The 17,137-nt window shown below is 35.1% G+C and overlaps 1 protein-coding gene across 1 annotated transcript in view; it reads left to right on the top strand.

The window, feature by feature from the left end:
• Positions 1-17,137, top strand: part of LOC150021354 (ephrin type-A receptor 6) — a 917,557-nt gene that overhangs the window by 367,760 nt on the left and 532,660 nt on the right. The window contains exon 4 of the mRNA XM_090276016.1: positions 8,004-8,159. Coding sequence (XP_090132142.1) covers positions 8,004-8,159 — 156 coding nt within the window. The remainder of the gene's footprint in view (positions 1-8,003; positions 8,160-17,137) is intronic.

The raw sequence follows: 17,137 nt of genomic DNA on the forward strand, positions 1-17,137 counted from the left end.
ATAACTAATGACTGGCTTGTAATTTTATTTTTTTCTACTGAATACACTGACTCTAATTATATGATTAGATATTTAGGAAAATGTAAACTTCTTGTTAAACATAGTTAATTAAATGTATCCATTTACTTTCATTAACTCAGAACACTTCACCAAAAAGAATAAGGGGATATAAAAGGTTTACACTAACAACAACAAAGCAGAGGGTGAGGGGAGAAGGAAATATATCAGGTAAGAAAGATCAACATGCCAACAAATTTGTAGAAAATGAAAATCAAACAGAGGCATGATAACTCATTTAGCAATAGTACTTGGTTTGACTACCTTCAGGGGGAGAAGCTGATTTCACTTTGGCTATTCTGTTTTGTACATGCCAAGGAGTGGAATTGCTATGTAAGAAAATATATCAGAAAGGAAAAAGGACTCATGGACATCGACAACAGTGTAGTGATTGCAAGGGGGAGGGAGATATAAGGGAGTTAAATGGTAATGGAAAAAATGAAATAATTTTTTTTAAAGAAGATATGTTTATGTTCATCTATGTATACTAGATATTGCCCAATAGTTCTCCAAAGTGGTAGCACCAATTTAAACTTCTCCAGCAATGTATGAGAGTGCATATTACCCCATATCCTCACTAAAGTTAGTTTTGTGTCTTTTTTACCTTAGGCATTCTGGTAGATGGCAATAGTGTTGCACTGTACTTTGAAATAAGTTTTTAAAGTATGTCTTTTAAAAAAATGTAGGAAATTAGAGTTGGACATTGTAGAAGGGAGTGAAATATGAAGATGATTAGAAAAATAAGAATTCAAGGTGACTAAAGTAACCTGGTTTTTACTTATGACCAAGATATAGTAATATCTGCTGCCCGAAATAAAGAAAATCCAAGCAAAATACATGAAAAAAATAATTTTTAAGACATAAGGCATCAGGTGATGTAGGACAGAGATCACAGAGATAGTAAGTAAAAGAGGAAGGCTCTACAGTTGTCCTAAGTTAGTGTCTTGAGAGGTTCCAGCCCATGCTGCAGGGAGGAGGGACCCTGACGGCACCCAGCAGACTCCCTTAGCGGATTGAGAAGAGAGATATGAGAGTCCAAAACAGCTAGATTTCACAAGATGCATGAGAGAGTAGAGTGCTGCTCTGAAAGAGAACTCCAGAGAGCTGCACGGGTTCTCTGTGAGCATTCATTAAAAGCATGCAATTATTCTAAAAGAAGGAAGAAAAAGACCAAAACAGAACACAGAACAGATGAGACAAATGGAAAACGAATAGCAAGATAGACTTAAACCTAACCATATTAGTAGTCATATAAAATGTAAATAGTCTAAACATGCAAACTTAAAGGCAGAGATTGTCAGTTTAGATTTTTAAAAAGGCAAGACACAGGTATCTACGACATATAGGAAACATATTTTAAATATAATAATTAAAAAGGTAAAATATAGGGGCACAAGAAAACTTTTGGGGTTAATGGATATGGTCACCATCTTAATTGTGGTAAAGTTTTTACAGTTGTACTCATATTCCAAAACTTACCAAGTTGTACACTTTATGTACAATTTTTGCATGCCAATTTCATCTCGATAAAAGTGTTGAAAATAATATGGAATATATGGGAAGTAGTAAGAAGTCTAAAATTTCTATGTAAATGCAAGGTGAGTTTGGAAAAATAGGTGTGACCTCCACTGTGAAGAAATGTAAATGCTGAACTGAGTTTGGACCTCATTCTAGAGACAAGGGGTTAACAAACTCTTTGTATAAAGGGCCAGATAGCAAATACTTAAGGCTTTGCAGGCTAGTGGTCAAAATCAAAGATATCATATACCTATGCAATGGCTGAGGAGCAGATTTGAGCAGAGGCAGGCAGACCTGATATGATTGCACTATCCATTGTGGTGGCCACGTGAGGTTATTAGGCACTTCAAATATGGCTAGTTTGAATTGGAATGTGCTACTAATGTAAAATACTTATGGGATTTCAAATACTTTGTACAAAAAAAACTCCAAAAAATCAAATAATGTAAAATATTCCAAAAGAGTGCTTATATATTAAAATGGTAATGTTATGGATTTATTGGGTTAAATTAAAATATATTATTAAATTTAACTATACATATTTCTTTTTAGTTTTTAATGTGGATACTACGATAAAATTATGAATAGATGGCTCACTTTATATTAATATTGGACAGAGCAGGTTTAGAAGATTACTCTGTCCCCAGAATATATTAAACTGCTCAAAAATGGGTGCTGAGAGACCATTTATAAGGCTGTTTTCAATAAGAGTTTGAATATCACTAAGCTATTGTAAAGTATTTAAGAGATATTTAAGCATTTTAAGAGGATTTTGAAAGTAATGACACATTAGATGAAAATTCTTCAGATAAAAATTATTTAAATTCTTGTTTTTAGTTAATAAAGAAAATAAATAAAAGATAATGTTTTGCTACACAAAATTATTATAAGAGGCTACTTCATATGCTAAAGGTTTATGGATGAGATTTGGATGGCTAATAACAGAAAGGAAACAAAATGTTTATAGCTTTTGTCTATGTGTCTAATAAGTTTTATATCTGTACTTAGAGTAAATCTTTTTCATTTTTTTCCTATTTTTATTGAGAAATAATTCACATATATTCCTGTATAAATGTTAAGGTATACATCATAATGGGTTGATTTACATATATTGTGAAATGATTACCACATAGGTTTAGTTAACATCCATAATCTTATATAGATACAATTTTTAAAAATATATATTTTATAAGGACTCTCAGGATCTACTATCTCAACAACTTTCCTATATATTATATAGCAGTGTTAACTGTTCATCGTGTTGTACATTACATCCCTAGTAATTATTTTATACCTGGAAGTTTGTACCTTTTGACCTCCTTGGTCCAATACTCTTTCAGCGCTAATGGTAACCACAAATCTGATCTCTTTTTGTGAATCTAGTGGTTTTTGTTTGTTTGTATTTTAGGTTCCTCATATAAGTGATATCATACAGTATTTGTCTCCACTGAACTTTTAGTGTAGTCCTATAGCATACATATTCTTAATAAATTTATTTTTTTAATGGTCTTTTAAAAAGGTGACTTAAAAGACTTTTATGATAATACTTAAGTTATATTTAAAATAACATTGGAATACACAGATACAAGCTCCCCTTTTAAATTTGCATATTCTCTATAATTGATTGATATATTTATAAATATTGTAATAGATTAAATATATGATTTAAGTGTATACTTAAGTTCAACATTTTTAATTATTTGGCAAAGTGTTACAAATGTATTGGTTTGGCCAAAAGGTCCATTTAGCTTGTTCCATAAAATAAAAGACACAGTTTTCATTTTCACCAATAACTATTCATTTATATACTTTGAGTATGTCAGATATCTCCCATGTGGCTTAACATTTATTGTCCTCAATTAATGTCTTGATTTGATTCCTATCAATTTTCAACTGGTCTACCCATAGAGCATCATCCAGTGAGAAATCCCCAGCAGGAAACTTTGCAAACAACTTTTGACACATTAGATCAGTCACAGCACCTTCTCCATATACTGCACAAATCTTTTTTTGCATTTCAGTTGCGTTTTTACCTTTCTTGAAATAATAAAGCATAATATACCAAAAATGTTGCATATTTTCTTCCATCTTCAATATTTAAATGTCTAAACAAAAATTCACCAATTTTTATGTTTTTTTAAATGCACGCTGATATGACAGCTGTCACAATACAATCTAACAAAATTGTTTCTGACAGCCTTGGTTCCCATGCCCTCCCCTTCCCCCTTCCCACCTGCAGCTGTCTGGGAGTTTCCCATGATAGTGAGGTACATCAACCCAAACTCCGTTTGGCCTTGATCAGCCCTAGACTCACAACTGCAAGATAACGACTGAATTCAATAGTTTCTTTTTCCTTCCCCCTATAAAACAGCCCCCTCCTTCCCTAGGACTCCGGAGTCAGGCCATTTGTGGCATGGCTTCCTCCCCGCTTGCTAATTTTTCTCAATAAACTTTTCTTCTGCTTGCTGTGCCTTCATGGTTCTTACAGTTTCGAATGAGGTTAGACAACTAAGTTCTGCTAGAGCCATCTTACAGGAAAAACCAAACAAACTTTTTGGCCAACATTATGAAATATATTCAGTTAATTATGAAGAAAAATAATTTTACTGACAAAATATATATAAACTGGATTTATTGAATAGCTTATGATACAGTGTCTTGTAACTATTGTCATAAGATTATGTTTAGAAATTAAATACTTTCTAAAATATATTTTATGAAAATGTTGGTTGGGTAATTATATATTATTTATGTACTGTGCATTTTTTTGCCCTGGCTGGTTTAGCTCAGTGGATTGAGCGTCGGCCTGCGAGCTAAGTGTCGCTGGTTCGATCTTCCAGTCAGGGTACATCAGAGAAGGAAAACTCTGACTCCAAAAAACCTCCACTGCCTTGCGGCATACCTCTTCAGGGGAAAGGCTAAGGGAGTAAACCCCGACAGAAAATCCGGAGCCGGAGTCCCTAAGGCGGTTTGACGTTGTAGTCAACACCGGCAACTCCTGCGGCGCACCTGAACCCAAGCTGTATCGACTCCGTCTTTCCCTTGGACCCTTCAGCTGCGAAGAGAGGGGGGGTCTGCTGCATGGGCAACAGCAGACCCTCCATATTACCCTGCCCAGGCTCTGTAGCTTCAGCGTCATCACAAGATGTCGATTCAACACGGGAGGAGACAGATACCATGTCACTCCCGAGTCGGACTGCACAGCCATTCTCGGCGGTGCAGATAGACTCTTAAGAAGCTACACCATCGTCTCTCGAGACGGACAGCTGCCGACGACGACGACGACTGTGCATTTTGACAGGTTTAGAGAAATATGCATGTTTCTTTTTTTATTAAAAAAATGTAAGTCAACCTATAACTTCAGGTGATTCTAATTTGCAGCCACAATTAAGACCCAATATTGCAGACTAGAGCTTCTCAAATAGAATATGCATGCAGCCCCCTGAGAATCTTGTGTAACTGTAGGTTCTAATTCAGTCCGTGCCTGAGACTGCTTTTCCAACACAAGATGCTGATGTTGCTGGTCCAGGGTACCTCTACTTTGAGTATGGAGATCCTTCCAAGACAATATTCTCATGAAACCCCAAAATGATTACCAAGCGGATAGGAGCTCTTTGCCCAGTTCTTCTTGTGGAAAGGGCTGCTTTTTGTATTATTTTTTTAAATCTCTAAGCAAGTGCATAGGGGGAAAAAAAAAAAAAACACTGCCAGTAGAACTCTGTGTCTTCGTGCCTGTTTCAGAGGAAGCAGCTTGTGTTGGGAAGAAAAGATCCAGCTCCCAAACTCTGGGAAAAGCTTCTCTTATTCTTATTCCCTCTACCCCCACTCTGTTTAATCTTACATATTCAGGGTTATTTTGTTCTTGTTCTGTACTGTCCCTGCTCCCCACTCTCCATTCCTTACTCTCCCAACCCAACATCACCATCTGTTAACCCTGCCTAGCTTGAGCTTGGGCTAGGTGCAGTTGGCTCCCACCAAGTGACTGCAACCTGATTACTTGCACTGGTTGAGTCAGGGGCCAGAGGCTCCTGGACCAGTGAGGCCAGCCTCCAGCCAGGGATAGGCCCACCGTTTGCGCCAGTGTTAATTTCAGAGGCCACAGTGAAGGTGTGCTGTCCCCATGTGCCACCCCCACCTGCCCTATCTGGGTAATCCCATCTGCAGGGGAGTAGGCCTGGTTGGTGAGGTCTCAGCCAGAGAGGCAACCTCTGGCCTAGAGAAATATTTTGATAATAGTGATTTTATTGATTAGCCATAATAATGTTAATTAACTTATTATCGAATTAAGAGAAGAGACTGTGTTGTTGTTTATGTACTACTATTCAGCTCCATAAAAGCTTCATAAATATTGAATAACCATTTAATAGTAATTTTACTGTGTACTATTGATAATTTTACTTCTCTTGAATTATTAGATTATTTATAAGAAGTATTTTTATAAAAGGAAATATAAACTATTGAAAATAACACAGTTATCATATGTGTGTGCATTTGTGCATGTCTGGTGTGAGTATGCTTCCAGTATCAATAAGAATTGCAATCACTTAGAATTGTACAAATATTCATCAACATTTGAACCTAGAGAAAGGCAGTTATTTTATTAGGACTCATTTAGGTAGGAATTTAGTTTACTTCAAAAATTAAATGGCAATTGTTCCTTCTGTTCTTAATATATAAGCAGAAGACTTATGCATAGATTTATTATTGTTAAATTCAGGTTTTTATAGATTTTTAAATATAATATTCTGTGAAAATATATCAGGTTAAAACAGGTAGCTTGCTAAAAACACTTTAATATAATATATGTCACTGGAAAATTACTTTAATTTTGTATAACAGTGTTAATTTAGAAAGTGGCCAGAAGTGGTTTCTTTAAGACCAGAAACAGCCTAAGCCCTTTACCATTCAGGACCTTGGCTGCTCATCTAGCATAGGATCCTTTTTTCTAGGTCTTCTATTCCTATAATATGTATACTGAAAATGACAACATATATTTAAGCAAAGAGAAAATGAGATTCAATAAAACTTTTCATCACATAACTTTACTCATTTACATTTTATGTTCATGATTTTTGCTATATGTATATAACACATATACCTTATTTAATATTTGTCTACCCACTTTTTAACTAATTCAAAATTTTAAAGTAAATTTATTTCAATACAATGAAATAGAAAAATTATGTGAACAAAAATCACTCTAAAGTCAACTATCAAGAGGATTCCAGATTTGGGGTTCAGTGAATGGGGATACTTTATACAACGAAAGCAGATCAATTGTGAAACAGCATGGCTGTGAAACAGTTCAGTTGTTTAACAGCATGGATATGGAACAGCACAGCTATGGAACAGTTCAGGTGATGTGTCCCAGAAAAAAAGGATCCAGTGTCATAATAGCTCAGCTCAAGCAAAACAGCTCCACTTTGTTCCAGTGAGACAACTCACTCCAGTGATATGGATTCTGCCAGGGAAACAGTCTTTAATGGGAACCGATAGTGTGCTTCAGGAGACACAAGGGACACTGACTTAGAGAGAAGTTCCCATCCCTTGTCCTCGATTAGTCCATTTATATGCAAATGAGAACTCCAAATCCTCATAGTTTGATTGGTTCAAATAGCAGCATCCCGGTTGGTCAGAATGGAGCCATTCTGGTTGGTTGGTGAATTGCAAATGAACAAATAGCTGCATAGCTCTGGGTGGATGGGGAAAGTCTTAATCTTATTGGTAGAATTTTGACTCTAGGAGCTCTCTTATAAAGGTCTACTCAGAAGGCAGGAACACAGTGCAGCACAATAGCTGCTAGACTCTGGTTATAAATATAGGCTTGATTAACTATAATCTTGGCAAGTATATTCTTCTCAGCATCAACAATTGCTTGAGATAAAAAATAAAAATCATTAAAGATAAAACAGTGCTACCAAATGATAGCTGGATCTTGCTTGCTAAGGTCTCTGAATGTAAGGCCAGCTCTCATTTTGTTAAAAAAAAAATTGTTTTAGCCATTAATAAAAGTATTAAAGATACCCCAGCACAACACTGGGATTTTCTCCTTGAGTACTCAGAAGGACTGAGGAAGAAATGGAACATAAATACTTTTTTAGCACTGTGATTCAATGTTATTTAATGCCATCTTTCAGGACTACACAAAATGATTCTTTTCTGCAGGTTATGAACATCCTTACCCTTTGATAAGCACTGCTATTTTGTGTATGTGTGTTTCAGGTATGCCTTTTCAAATTAGCAACCTTAAGTCATTGTGTTACTAATTTTGAATAATTTAATTAATTAATATTAACATATATTGACTTTTCTGTACATGTGCAACACTGAACTCTGAGATTCAAAGTGTGTTTAAATTAAAAGGTGTTGTACAGGTTCAAATAAAGAACTGTACCAATAACAAAGAATTGTTTTTCCTATTTTTGCAGCTTGCAGATCAGGATTCTATAAAGCATTTGCTGGCAACACAAAATGTTCTAAATGCCCTCCACACAGTTTAACCTACATGGAAGCAACTTCTGTCTGTCAGTGTGAAAAGGGTTACTTCCGAGCTGAGAAAGATCCACCTTCTATGGCATGTACCAGTAAGTCTATATATTTTGCATTTAGAAATCCTATTTCGGATCCTTTTGATCTCTTTATTCTAATTTTTTTAATGTAGATATACAAAATCCTGTACCATTGATGCTAATTGTCTTTGTTAACAGTCAAAGAAAAAGTTTCTTTTTGTTCTCAGCAGTTTTCAGCTGCTTGCAAAGAATGCATTTATTCCTCAAAATTCACATTGATCCTTGACATGCAAATACCAACACTGGTTTGAAGATCTGTAAATTTTCACTAATTATAATTGGTCCTTAGGAAATTAAAGTAGTTTAAAGCTACCTGAGAATTTAAAAGCAAAACTTCTTAGCTTTAACCCTTGATCATTTTTAGGCACTTCAAGTTAGGACCACCAAGTGTTACCATGTGTGAAAACTTCCGGATAGAACAATAGCCATTATGCTATTGTTATGCAGAAAAGTTTGAGCTTTCTTTGACATTTTTTTTAATGGAAGTTATTTTTGAGGTTGTTCAAATTTCATCTCTTACTCTTTCCAATTTTGGGGATGGAACCAATAGAATACTAAATCTAAATGTTAAGGTCATTTTAATGCATGCACTGAGAATTTTAAATTATTTGTGTCCTTCTATTATGAAAGTATTGTGAAATATCTGTACATTAAAAAAATAAATGTGATATATTAATGCACTGCTAGGCTAGGCAAAAGTAAAATGTTGCCTTCTAGATAGTTATAAAAATCTTGTTAAATACATGAATAAGATATTATAGTAAAAAATTTGTCCATTGTTTTCATGAATTGGTGCCAAAACATTGCTTATTTTATGTAATTTCTTAGAAGCAAAATAAATTGGGGATTATATAATGCTACATATTCCTTAGAGACAATGGAGATGTCCCCAATCTAAGAACTGTAGCAGCTCTCAGATTTGTCTGCATTACTATAGACTTTAATATAAAGTATTTTTATGAACATACTTGATAAAAATACAACACCTTCATTAGTAGGTGTAATTTTTGTTTTGGGGTTGTAAATGCTGAGAGACTATTTTATTCAGAAATTTGTAGCCTGGGAAATTACTACCTAGATTTTTTTCCCTAGGAAAATATTTTAAGCTTATAAATAACAGGGGAGAGCAACAGGGGAAAATTGGGACAACTGTAACTGCACAACAATAATTTTTTAAATGTCAGAAACTGAATGGAGCTTCCTAGGGGAGTGACAGAGGGGAATATCCTCCTTTTACTCTCTTACATCATAAAGAGACTGTTTACAAGTTAAAGGAATATATGGGGTCTTCTTTAAATGCCCTCTAGGTCTGCCCCTGGCTGTTTTCTTTCTGCCATTCAGGCTCAAATATCATTCTTAGTACACTCATTTCCTGACCACCCATTCAAAAATAGAACACCTCCCAGTTATTCTTTTTTATATCACATGTTTTACTTTTTATAAATTATATCACTCTTTGAAAAATATCAGATTGTTTGTATAACTGCTTCCTTGTTTATTGTCATTCAACCCGTACTAGATTGCAAGGGCAATGGGATCATGAATGTTCTTCCTTTACTATATCTTTTGCACTAATAATAGAACCTAGCAGATATTAGGCACTAAGTAAATATTTAATGAACACATAAACTAATAATTCCAAGCTCAACCTGCAAAAGCCAATTTTATTTCATTCTACCACAGACTGCTCATACACCCCAACTTGTTTTCTTATCCTTGTGAATTCTTATCTACCTATCCATCCAATCCAGAAAGTTTAGATTTATAGATCTGCCCCCACCTCAACATGTTCAACTGGTCATAAGTCCTATCAATTCTACCTCTTAGCATTTCTTCAATGGATTCTTTGCTGTCAGTTCCTGGCCTTACCCTTTTAGTTAAGGCCCTGAACTATCCCTTGGACTAATTTAATAATATCTCAGCAAGTCCCATTCCTTGTCTTTCATCCCTCAATGTATTGCAAACTGTTAGAAAGTATTATTACTAAACAAAAACAAAACCTTGATCATATTTCTACCTCTTCTGCATAAAGTTTTTCAAAACCCAAAATTGTAAGAATCAATTCAAGGACATATAAAGTCTAGTCCTGGTCTGTCTCTCCCTCTCCAATTTTAACTATATTAGGGTCTCTCAAACAGTCCTAATATACAGTTAAACCAGCAGCATAATTCCAAGTTTGGGTTTTATTGAACTTTTAAAAATTATTGTGTCTGTTTTGCATAACTGCAAAATATATAAAGAAATTATGAATAACTAATTCAAAATGAAATACTGAAATGTTTTCTCTAGTTTCTTAATCTACTCTATAAACTCTTAACTTTATTTCTCAGGTGACTTATTAATGTATGTTTTATGCTTTAAAGGATGAGCTGTGGGGGACACTCCACAATATCAAGTCTTGGTCAATTAAAACTGCCTTTGAGAGCAGTTCTGAGCACAGGAGACCCTACTGCCTGCCAAGAAGTCTGTTATCAAAATAATTGTCTCAGGCTTTTCCAGGCCAGAGGGAAATTATTTATTGAGGTTGAAGAAACAAAAGAAAATAAGAGTTACTAAGAAAGTGCTTTTCAAGCAGGAAAGGCAGAAAGCATGAAAAAGTCAAGAGAAATGAATTTAGGGTCTAATTTATGAATGCATGAAAAGTTAGAAAAAATATAATTCCACATTCATAGAATTTTTACTTTCATGTTTCTTATGTGTTTAAATCAGTAGGATTTTTTAAAGCTACTGAACAGGTGCTGGAAGATTAATATAGTCAATAAACATTTGTGTTACCTACTTAGAAAAGTTCAAAAAATAAAATGAAAATCATATACATAGATAATTCTAATGTACATGAGAATTTCCTTTCTTTTTTTGGTCACCTAAGTATGCAATCAAGTACCTTGTGTGTAAAAACAGTGTTCAAACTTCATTCTTAACACAAGGTAAATATCATGTCTCTGTTATCTTTATATTTGACATACAGTAAGAGTGATTTGAATGAAAGTGTAAAAGTTTAATTTACTTTTGTCTATGGCTAACATTGTAAAACATGGCTTCCTTATTGCTGAAATAATTGGCCACTTGAGAAAGTCATTATTCTGTCACTCCTATTTTGAGTAGAACAAATAGTGTGCTGAGATGCAGTGGGAGAGATGCTTTTCTTTACAGCTGCCCTACTTGGGAATTTCACTTCTGAGTGGGTATAGGATGTTCACATCCAGGTTACCCTGCACTGCTTGCTATATCCTTTTTCTCCTCATCTCTTGGGGAATTCTTTCCCTCTCTTTCTTAAGCAAATTTTGCATGGAGAAAACAGCTCTGCTTCCTTGCTTTTCCATCCCATAATTGAAATACAAAAGTGCAACTGATTGATTAGGTAGCTCATTGCAAACATAGTGTAGCAGCCACAATTTTACAAAGTTCAAAACAGAAGTTGTAAACAGGAATTTATTACTTCTAGCAGTCTGTGTTATATTTTAGATTTACCTTCTCATAGAAAATGTGTTGCATTGGGTATATTTTTAACATTAAAATGACCTTTACATTACAAAATAGATACCTATATGTTATGAATTGCAGTTTCCCAAATGCAGAACACTGTTCTAAGATGTCACTTGAGCTTCATGGAGTTTCCTAAGCACAAATACTTAAATTTTTAGTTCAATGGAGGTTCTTTTACCAAATCATCTGGGAGAGGTTCCTCTATAGAAAGTGATATTAAGTGGTCTTTCTGCTGATGCTGGAGAATTGAGTTACTACTTGCTTCCAGAGTGAATCTATCCCTGCCCTCCACAGTTGGAACTCAGAGAAAATTGTACCATTTGGTATCATCTACTGGTACACAACAGACCAATTATCAAGAAGCATCCATGATGGGAAAGAGAGCATTCATAATTAGTCCCACAATGTTATTAATTAGCCCCACATTTTGAGAAAGGTTTATTGATTTGCTTTTATTTATTCACTTATTGTTTTGCTTTCGCTCCCAAATCATGACACTGCTTAGTCTCTTCATATTTCTCTTTTCTATTTCTAATGCATGTTTCACTCAAACACAGAGAGGGCTATATGCAAGTGTGCATGATTTCTCCTTTTTCATGGTAGTATGAAAACTGGATCACTTTAACTCAGAAGATACAAGGTCATTATTTTATTTGTATTTTAGCGTGCTTTTATCATACATGTGGTTTTTTGCCCTGTAATTCCTGATCTGCACAGCCATAACACATTTCTGTAATTCTTACGAATAGTTATTCTCTGCTTTTATTTGAGGTTTTTGTCTGCATTGATGAGGATGGCTGATAACTATTTTTTGGAATTTTCCCAAGGTAAAATTATGTCCATTTTCTATAGCATAGACATTTGAAGCATTTTAGCCTCAAAGAAAAATGTTTACCTTTCAAGTTTTTGAGTGTCTACAGAACTGTATTTTGAGGTTTTTATTCCTTCCCAATGGATAGAGAAATAGGTGGTTGCCCATTTTGTTATGAGTCTCTGTTAGTTAATCTCAATTGTGGTAACAAATATTTCCTTCTACTTCTCAAGTGACTTTTAAGTCATGTGGATGAAACTCTTGCAATGATTATAATCTTGAACTTTTCTCTCCAATGTTTATCAAATTTTGCACTATGAGAAAAATGATTATTGAAAGATTGCACAAAACCATACATTCTATTCATTGCCTTAGTTAAAAGTACATGTTGCCTTTGGATCAAGGTAGACCACAGTAGACTTGTGTACATGAATAAATATTTAAGTGTAATATGTGCATTTGGTGAGCATCAGTCACCTCTTCTATACAGTAGGATACAAATAACTACCTTCTAGATAGATTTATTGTGATAATTGAATGAAATAAATCATACGATATATTAAGTAACACTTCTTAGGAAAAAAGTGAGTACTTTAAAATGTTGACTATATTTCTGAATACATGCCTACAAGTATAAAAGTGGTCAATTCTACCTGAGAAAAAAAGGGGAGTGTCACAAAGGAGGTAACACCTAAACTGCATCATGAAGGATGAGTAGGAATTTTCCAGAAAGCAAAAGGAGGTAAAGAAGTATTGAGTTACAGCAGCAAGGAGCATGAAGCTAAGTGATGGGCCTGGTTATGAAGACAGTCATTACAAGACTGACTTTATTATTTTTTATTTTTTGCTGAATTCCTATTCAGTCCCACCCCCACCACGAGCTGACAACTGTCAGCCTGCTTTCTATCTATGACATTGTCATTACTTTGCTTGTTAGTTCAGTTTGTTCATTAGATTCCACATATGAGTGAAATCATATGGTGTTTGTCTTTTCACTGACCAACTTATTTCACTTAGCATAATGCTCTCCAGGTCCATCCATGCTTTCTCAAAGGGTAAGGATTTCCTTTTTTTTAATGGCCAAGTAGTATTCCATTGCGTAAAACATAGCTCTTTTATTCACACATCTACTGATGGACACTTGGGCTGATTCCAAATCATGCCTATTGTAAATAATACTGCAATGAGCATAGGGGTGCAAATATTCTTTCAAATTAGTGTTTTGGATTCCTTTGGATAAATTCCTAGAAGTGGAATGTGGCAGTTCCATTTTTAATTTTTTAATTCCATACTGCTTCCCACAATGGCTGCACCAATCTGCATTCCCAACAGAACAGTAGGGTTCCATTTTCTCCACATCTTGCCAACATCTGTTGTTTGTTGATTTATAGATGATATCCATTCTGACAGGCGTGAGGTGATATCTTGTTGTGGCTTTAATTTGCATATCTCTGATGAGTAGTGACATTGATCATCTTTTTATATGTCTGTTGGTCATCTGTATGTCCTCTTTGGAGAAGTGTCCATTGAGGTCCTTTGTCCATTTTTAAACTGGATTGTTAGTTTTTTGATGTTGTTTTGAAAGTTCTTTATAAATTTTTAACATTAAGCCTTATCAGATATATCAGCAAATATGTTCTCCCATTCAGTGGGCTGTCTTTTCACTTTGTTGATGATTTCCGTTGCTGTGCAAAAGCTTTTTAGTTAGATGTAGTCCCATTGATTTATTTTTTTTCCTTTTGTTTCCCTTGCCTGAGGAGACATATCAGAAAAAAGTATTGCTACAAGAAATGTCCAAGATTTTACTGCCTATGTTTTCTTCTAGGAATTTCTTGATCTCAGGTCTGACACTTAAGTCATTCAATCTATTTTGAATTTATTCTTGTGTGTGGCATAAGAAGGTAGTCTAGTTTCATACTTTTTGCATGTATTTACCCAATATTCCTAACATTACTTACTGAATAGACCATCTTTACCCACTGTATCTTGTTGTCAGCTTTGTCAAATATGGGTTTATTTCTGGGCTTTTTGTTTCATTCCATTAATCTATATGCCAGTACCATGCTGTTTTGATTATAGCCTTTATGTATAGTTTTATAGTTAGATATCAGGCAGTGCAATTCCTCCAACTTTGTTTTTCTTTCTCAAGATCACTGTTGCTACTTAGGATCTTTTGTGGTTTCATATAAATTTTTTGGAATACTTGTTCTAGTTCCATGAAATATACCATTGGTATCTTGATAGTTGGTGGAGGGTAATGGCAGAATAAAAGGTGATGGATGGAGACTTGACTTGGAATGGTGAACACATAATATATTGTACAGATGATGTGTTCTAAAACTATGCACCTGAAATCTGTATAATTCTATTAATCAGTGTCATCCCAATAAATTCAATAAAAGGAAAAAATAAACCATTTATCTTTCCAGCAAAATAATAATAATTCAATTTATTATAATAAAAATATTGAGTTCATATTTTATTCTGAACATGAACGGTGTTGGTCTATTAGATTAATTTTTTAATTTTTCTTTTCTTTAACTATGAGTTTTAGAAAGAATGGGGAATCTAAAAAGAATTATCCAAGTCCTCATTAATAGTACATGAAAACATTAAAGAAAAAATATCTTAATTTAGAAATCTATTTATATATTTTTGCTTAGTTGGATTTTGTTTTCATTTTTTAGATTCAGTTGTTGATAGTTGTGAGTTGTCATTTTAGTGTTCATAATTTTGATCTTCTTTTTCTTAAGTAAGTCCCTTTCAAATTTCATATAATAATGGCTTGATGATGATGAACTCCTTTAGCTTTATCTTGTCTGGGAAGCACTTCATCTGCCCATCCATTCTAAATAATAGCTTTGCTGGATAGAGTAATCTTGGTTGTTGGTCCTTTCTTTTCATCACCTTGAATACTTCTTGCCAGTCCCTTCTTGCCTGCAAAGTTTCTTTTGAGAAATCAACTGATAGTCTTATAGGCACCACTTTGTAGATAACACTCTGCTTTTCTCTTGCTGCTTTTAAGATTCTCTCTTTTATCTTTAACTTTTGGCATTTTAATTATGATGTGTCTTGGTGTGGTCCTTTTTGGGTCTAGCTTCTTTGGGATTCTCTGTGCTTCTGAACTTGTATGTCTATTTCCTTCACCAAATTTGGGAAGTTTTCTGGCACCCCTATGATTCAGATGGTGGTATGTTTAAAGTTGTCCCAGAGGTTCCTAAACCTCTCCTCATTTTATTCATTTCTTGTTTCCTTATTATGTATTGGTTGACTGTTTATTTCTTCCTTATGTTCCAAATCATTGATTTGAACCCTGGTTTCCTTCTCTTCACCTTTGGTTTTGTGGGGATTTTCCTTCATTTCATTTAGCATAGCCTTCACTTCATCCCTTATGCATTTGCTGTAGTTCAGCATATCTGTCAAGCCCGTGAGCATCTTTGTCACCAGTGTTTTGAACTCCACATTTGTTAGGTTGGCTATCTCCTCATCGCTTATCTCTCCTACTGGAACCCTGAACCATGCCCCCTTTTGGGCCATACTTCTCTGTCTCCTCATCTTGACAGGCTCCTGTGTTTGTTTGCCTCTGTGTCTTAGGTAGAGCTGTCACACCTGTTATGTTGTAGGGGGCAGAACCTTAGGTATTCATCAGTAATGGGCAACCCTTTTCACCACACTGTGGTGCTGTATGTGGGGAAGGGGTCCAAGAGTGAACAATGGCACTTGCTCAGCACTATCTCCTTTTCCAGGCACTTCTCCCACTTCTATATGGGACTAGTGCCTCTCTAGCTGTTGCCCTGGTTGTCATTCTCAGAGTGGGTGGATCTGCAAACGTTCTAGGACTGTGGAGGCCCCTTAAACTAGAAGACTCTACTGAGAGACCAGCAGTTTCTTTCTCTGCCCCAACCCCCACTGGTTTTCACAGTCAGAAGCAATGAGGCTTTATTTTCCCCCGTGCTGGGACTGTGTGCTGTGCAGTCTAGTCTGGTGCTCGGAGTGCTCCCTAGGTATCCCTTCCTAGTTTTTAAAACATGTGATCACGCTTTCTGCCAGCCTGCAGCTGCTGCTGCTGCTGCCACCACCACACTGTGTCCTCTCTGCCCTGGCTCCGCCCCTCCTACCTGTCCGGGTGAGTATTTCTTCTTTATATCTTTGTTGGACTATCATGCAGCTCGATTTTATGGAACCTCTGGTTGTCTCTAGTTTTGAGGTAGTTGTATTCCTTCTTAGTTGTGGGAGGAGATGCAGCATGTCTGTCTAGGCCTCCATCTTGGCCAGAACTCTAGAAATCAATTTAGGTACTGAAGAAGGTGCAAAACATTTAAGACTTGAGACTATGTGGAATACAAAGAATGTGAAGTGCACATGATGCTGCTGTATTTTTAGCATATTTATCTTGAAGAGTTAATTTTCAATTGCTCTTCTTAATATAAAATTACTATAAATGCTCTAGATAACATAATTAAAAGGAATCTTGTAGCAAGGCAATAAATTGCTTTAATTTGTATGTTTGCAAAATTTGTATTTGACAATACTTTGTAAACAAAGCACTATAAAATATTTTTTGTATTTATCAGATCTTTTCTGTCTCTAGGATGAATGCAGAGTGGTAAAGCTAAAAAGTATCTAAACATAAATGCCCTAAGTATCATACCGGTAATGTATTACATGACCTTGACATAATTTTAGTACTCTCTGG

The sequence above is a fragment of the Furipterus horrens genome, unplaced genomic scaffold, assembly GCF_987537825.1.
Source record: "Furipterus horrens unplaced genomic scaffold, mFurHor1.1.pri manual_scaffold_1, whole genome shotgun sequence".
Lineage (NCBI taxonomy): Eukaryota > Metazoa > Chordata > Mammalia > Chiroptera > Furipteridae > Furipterus > Furipterus horrens.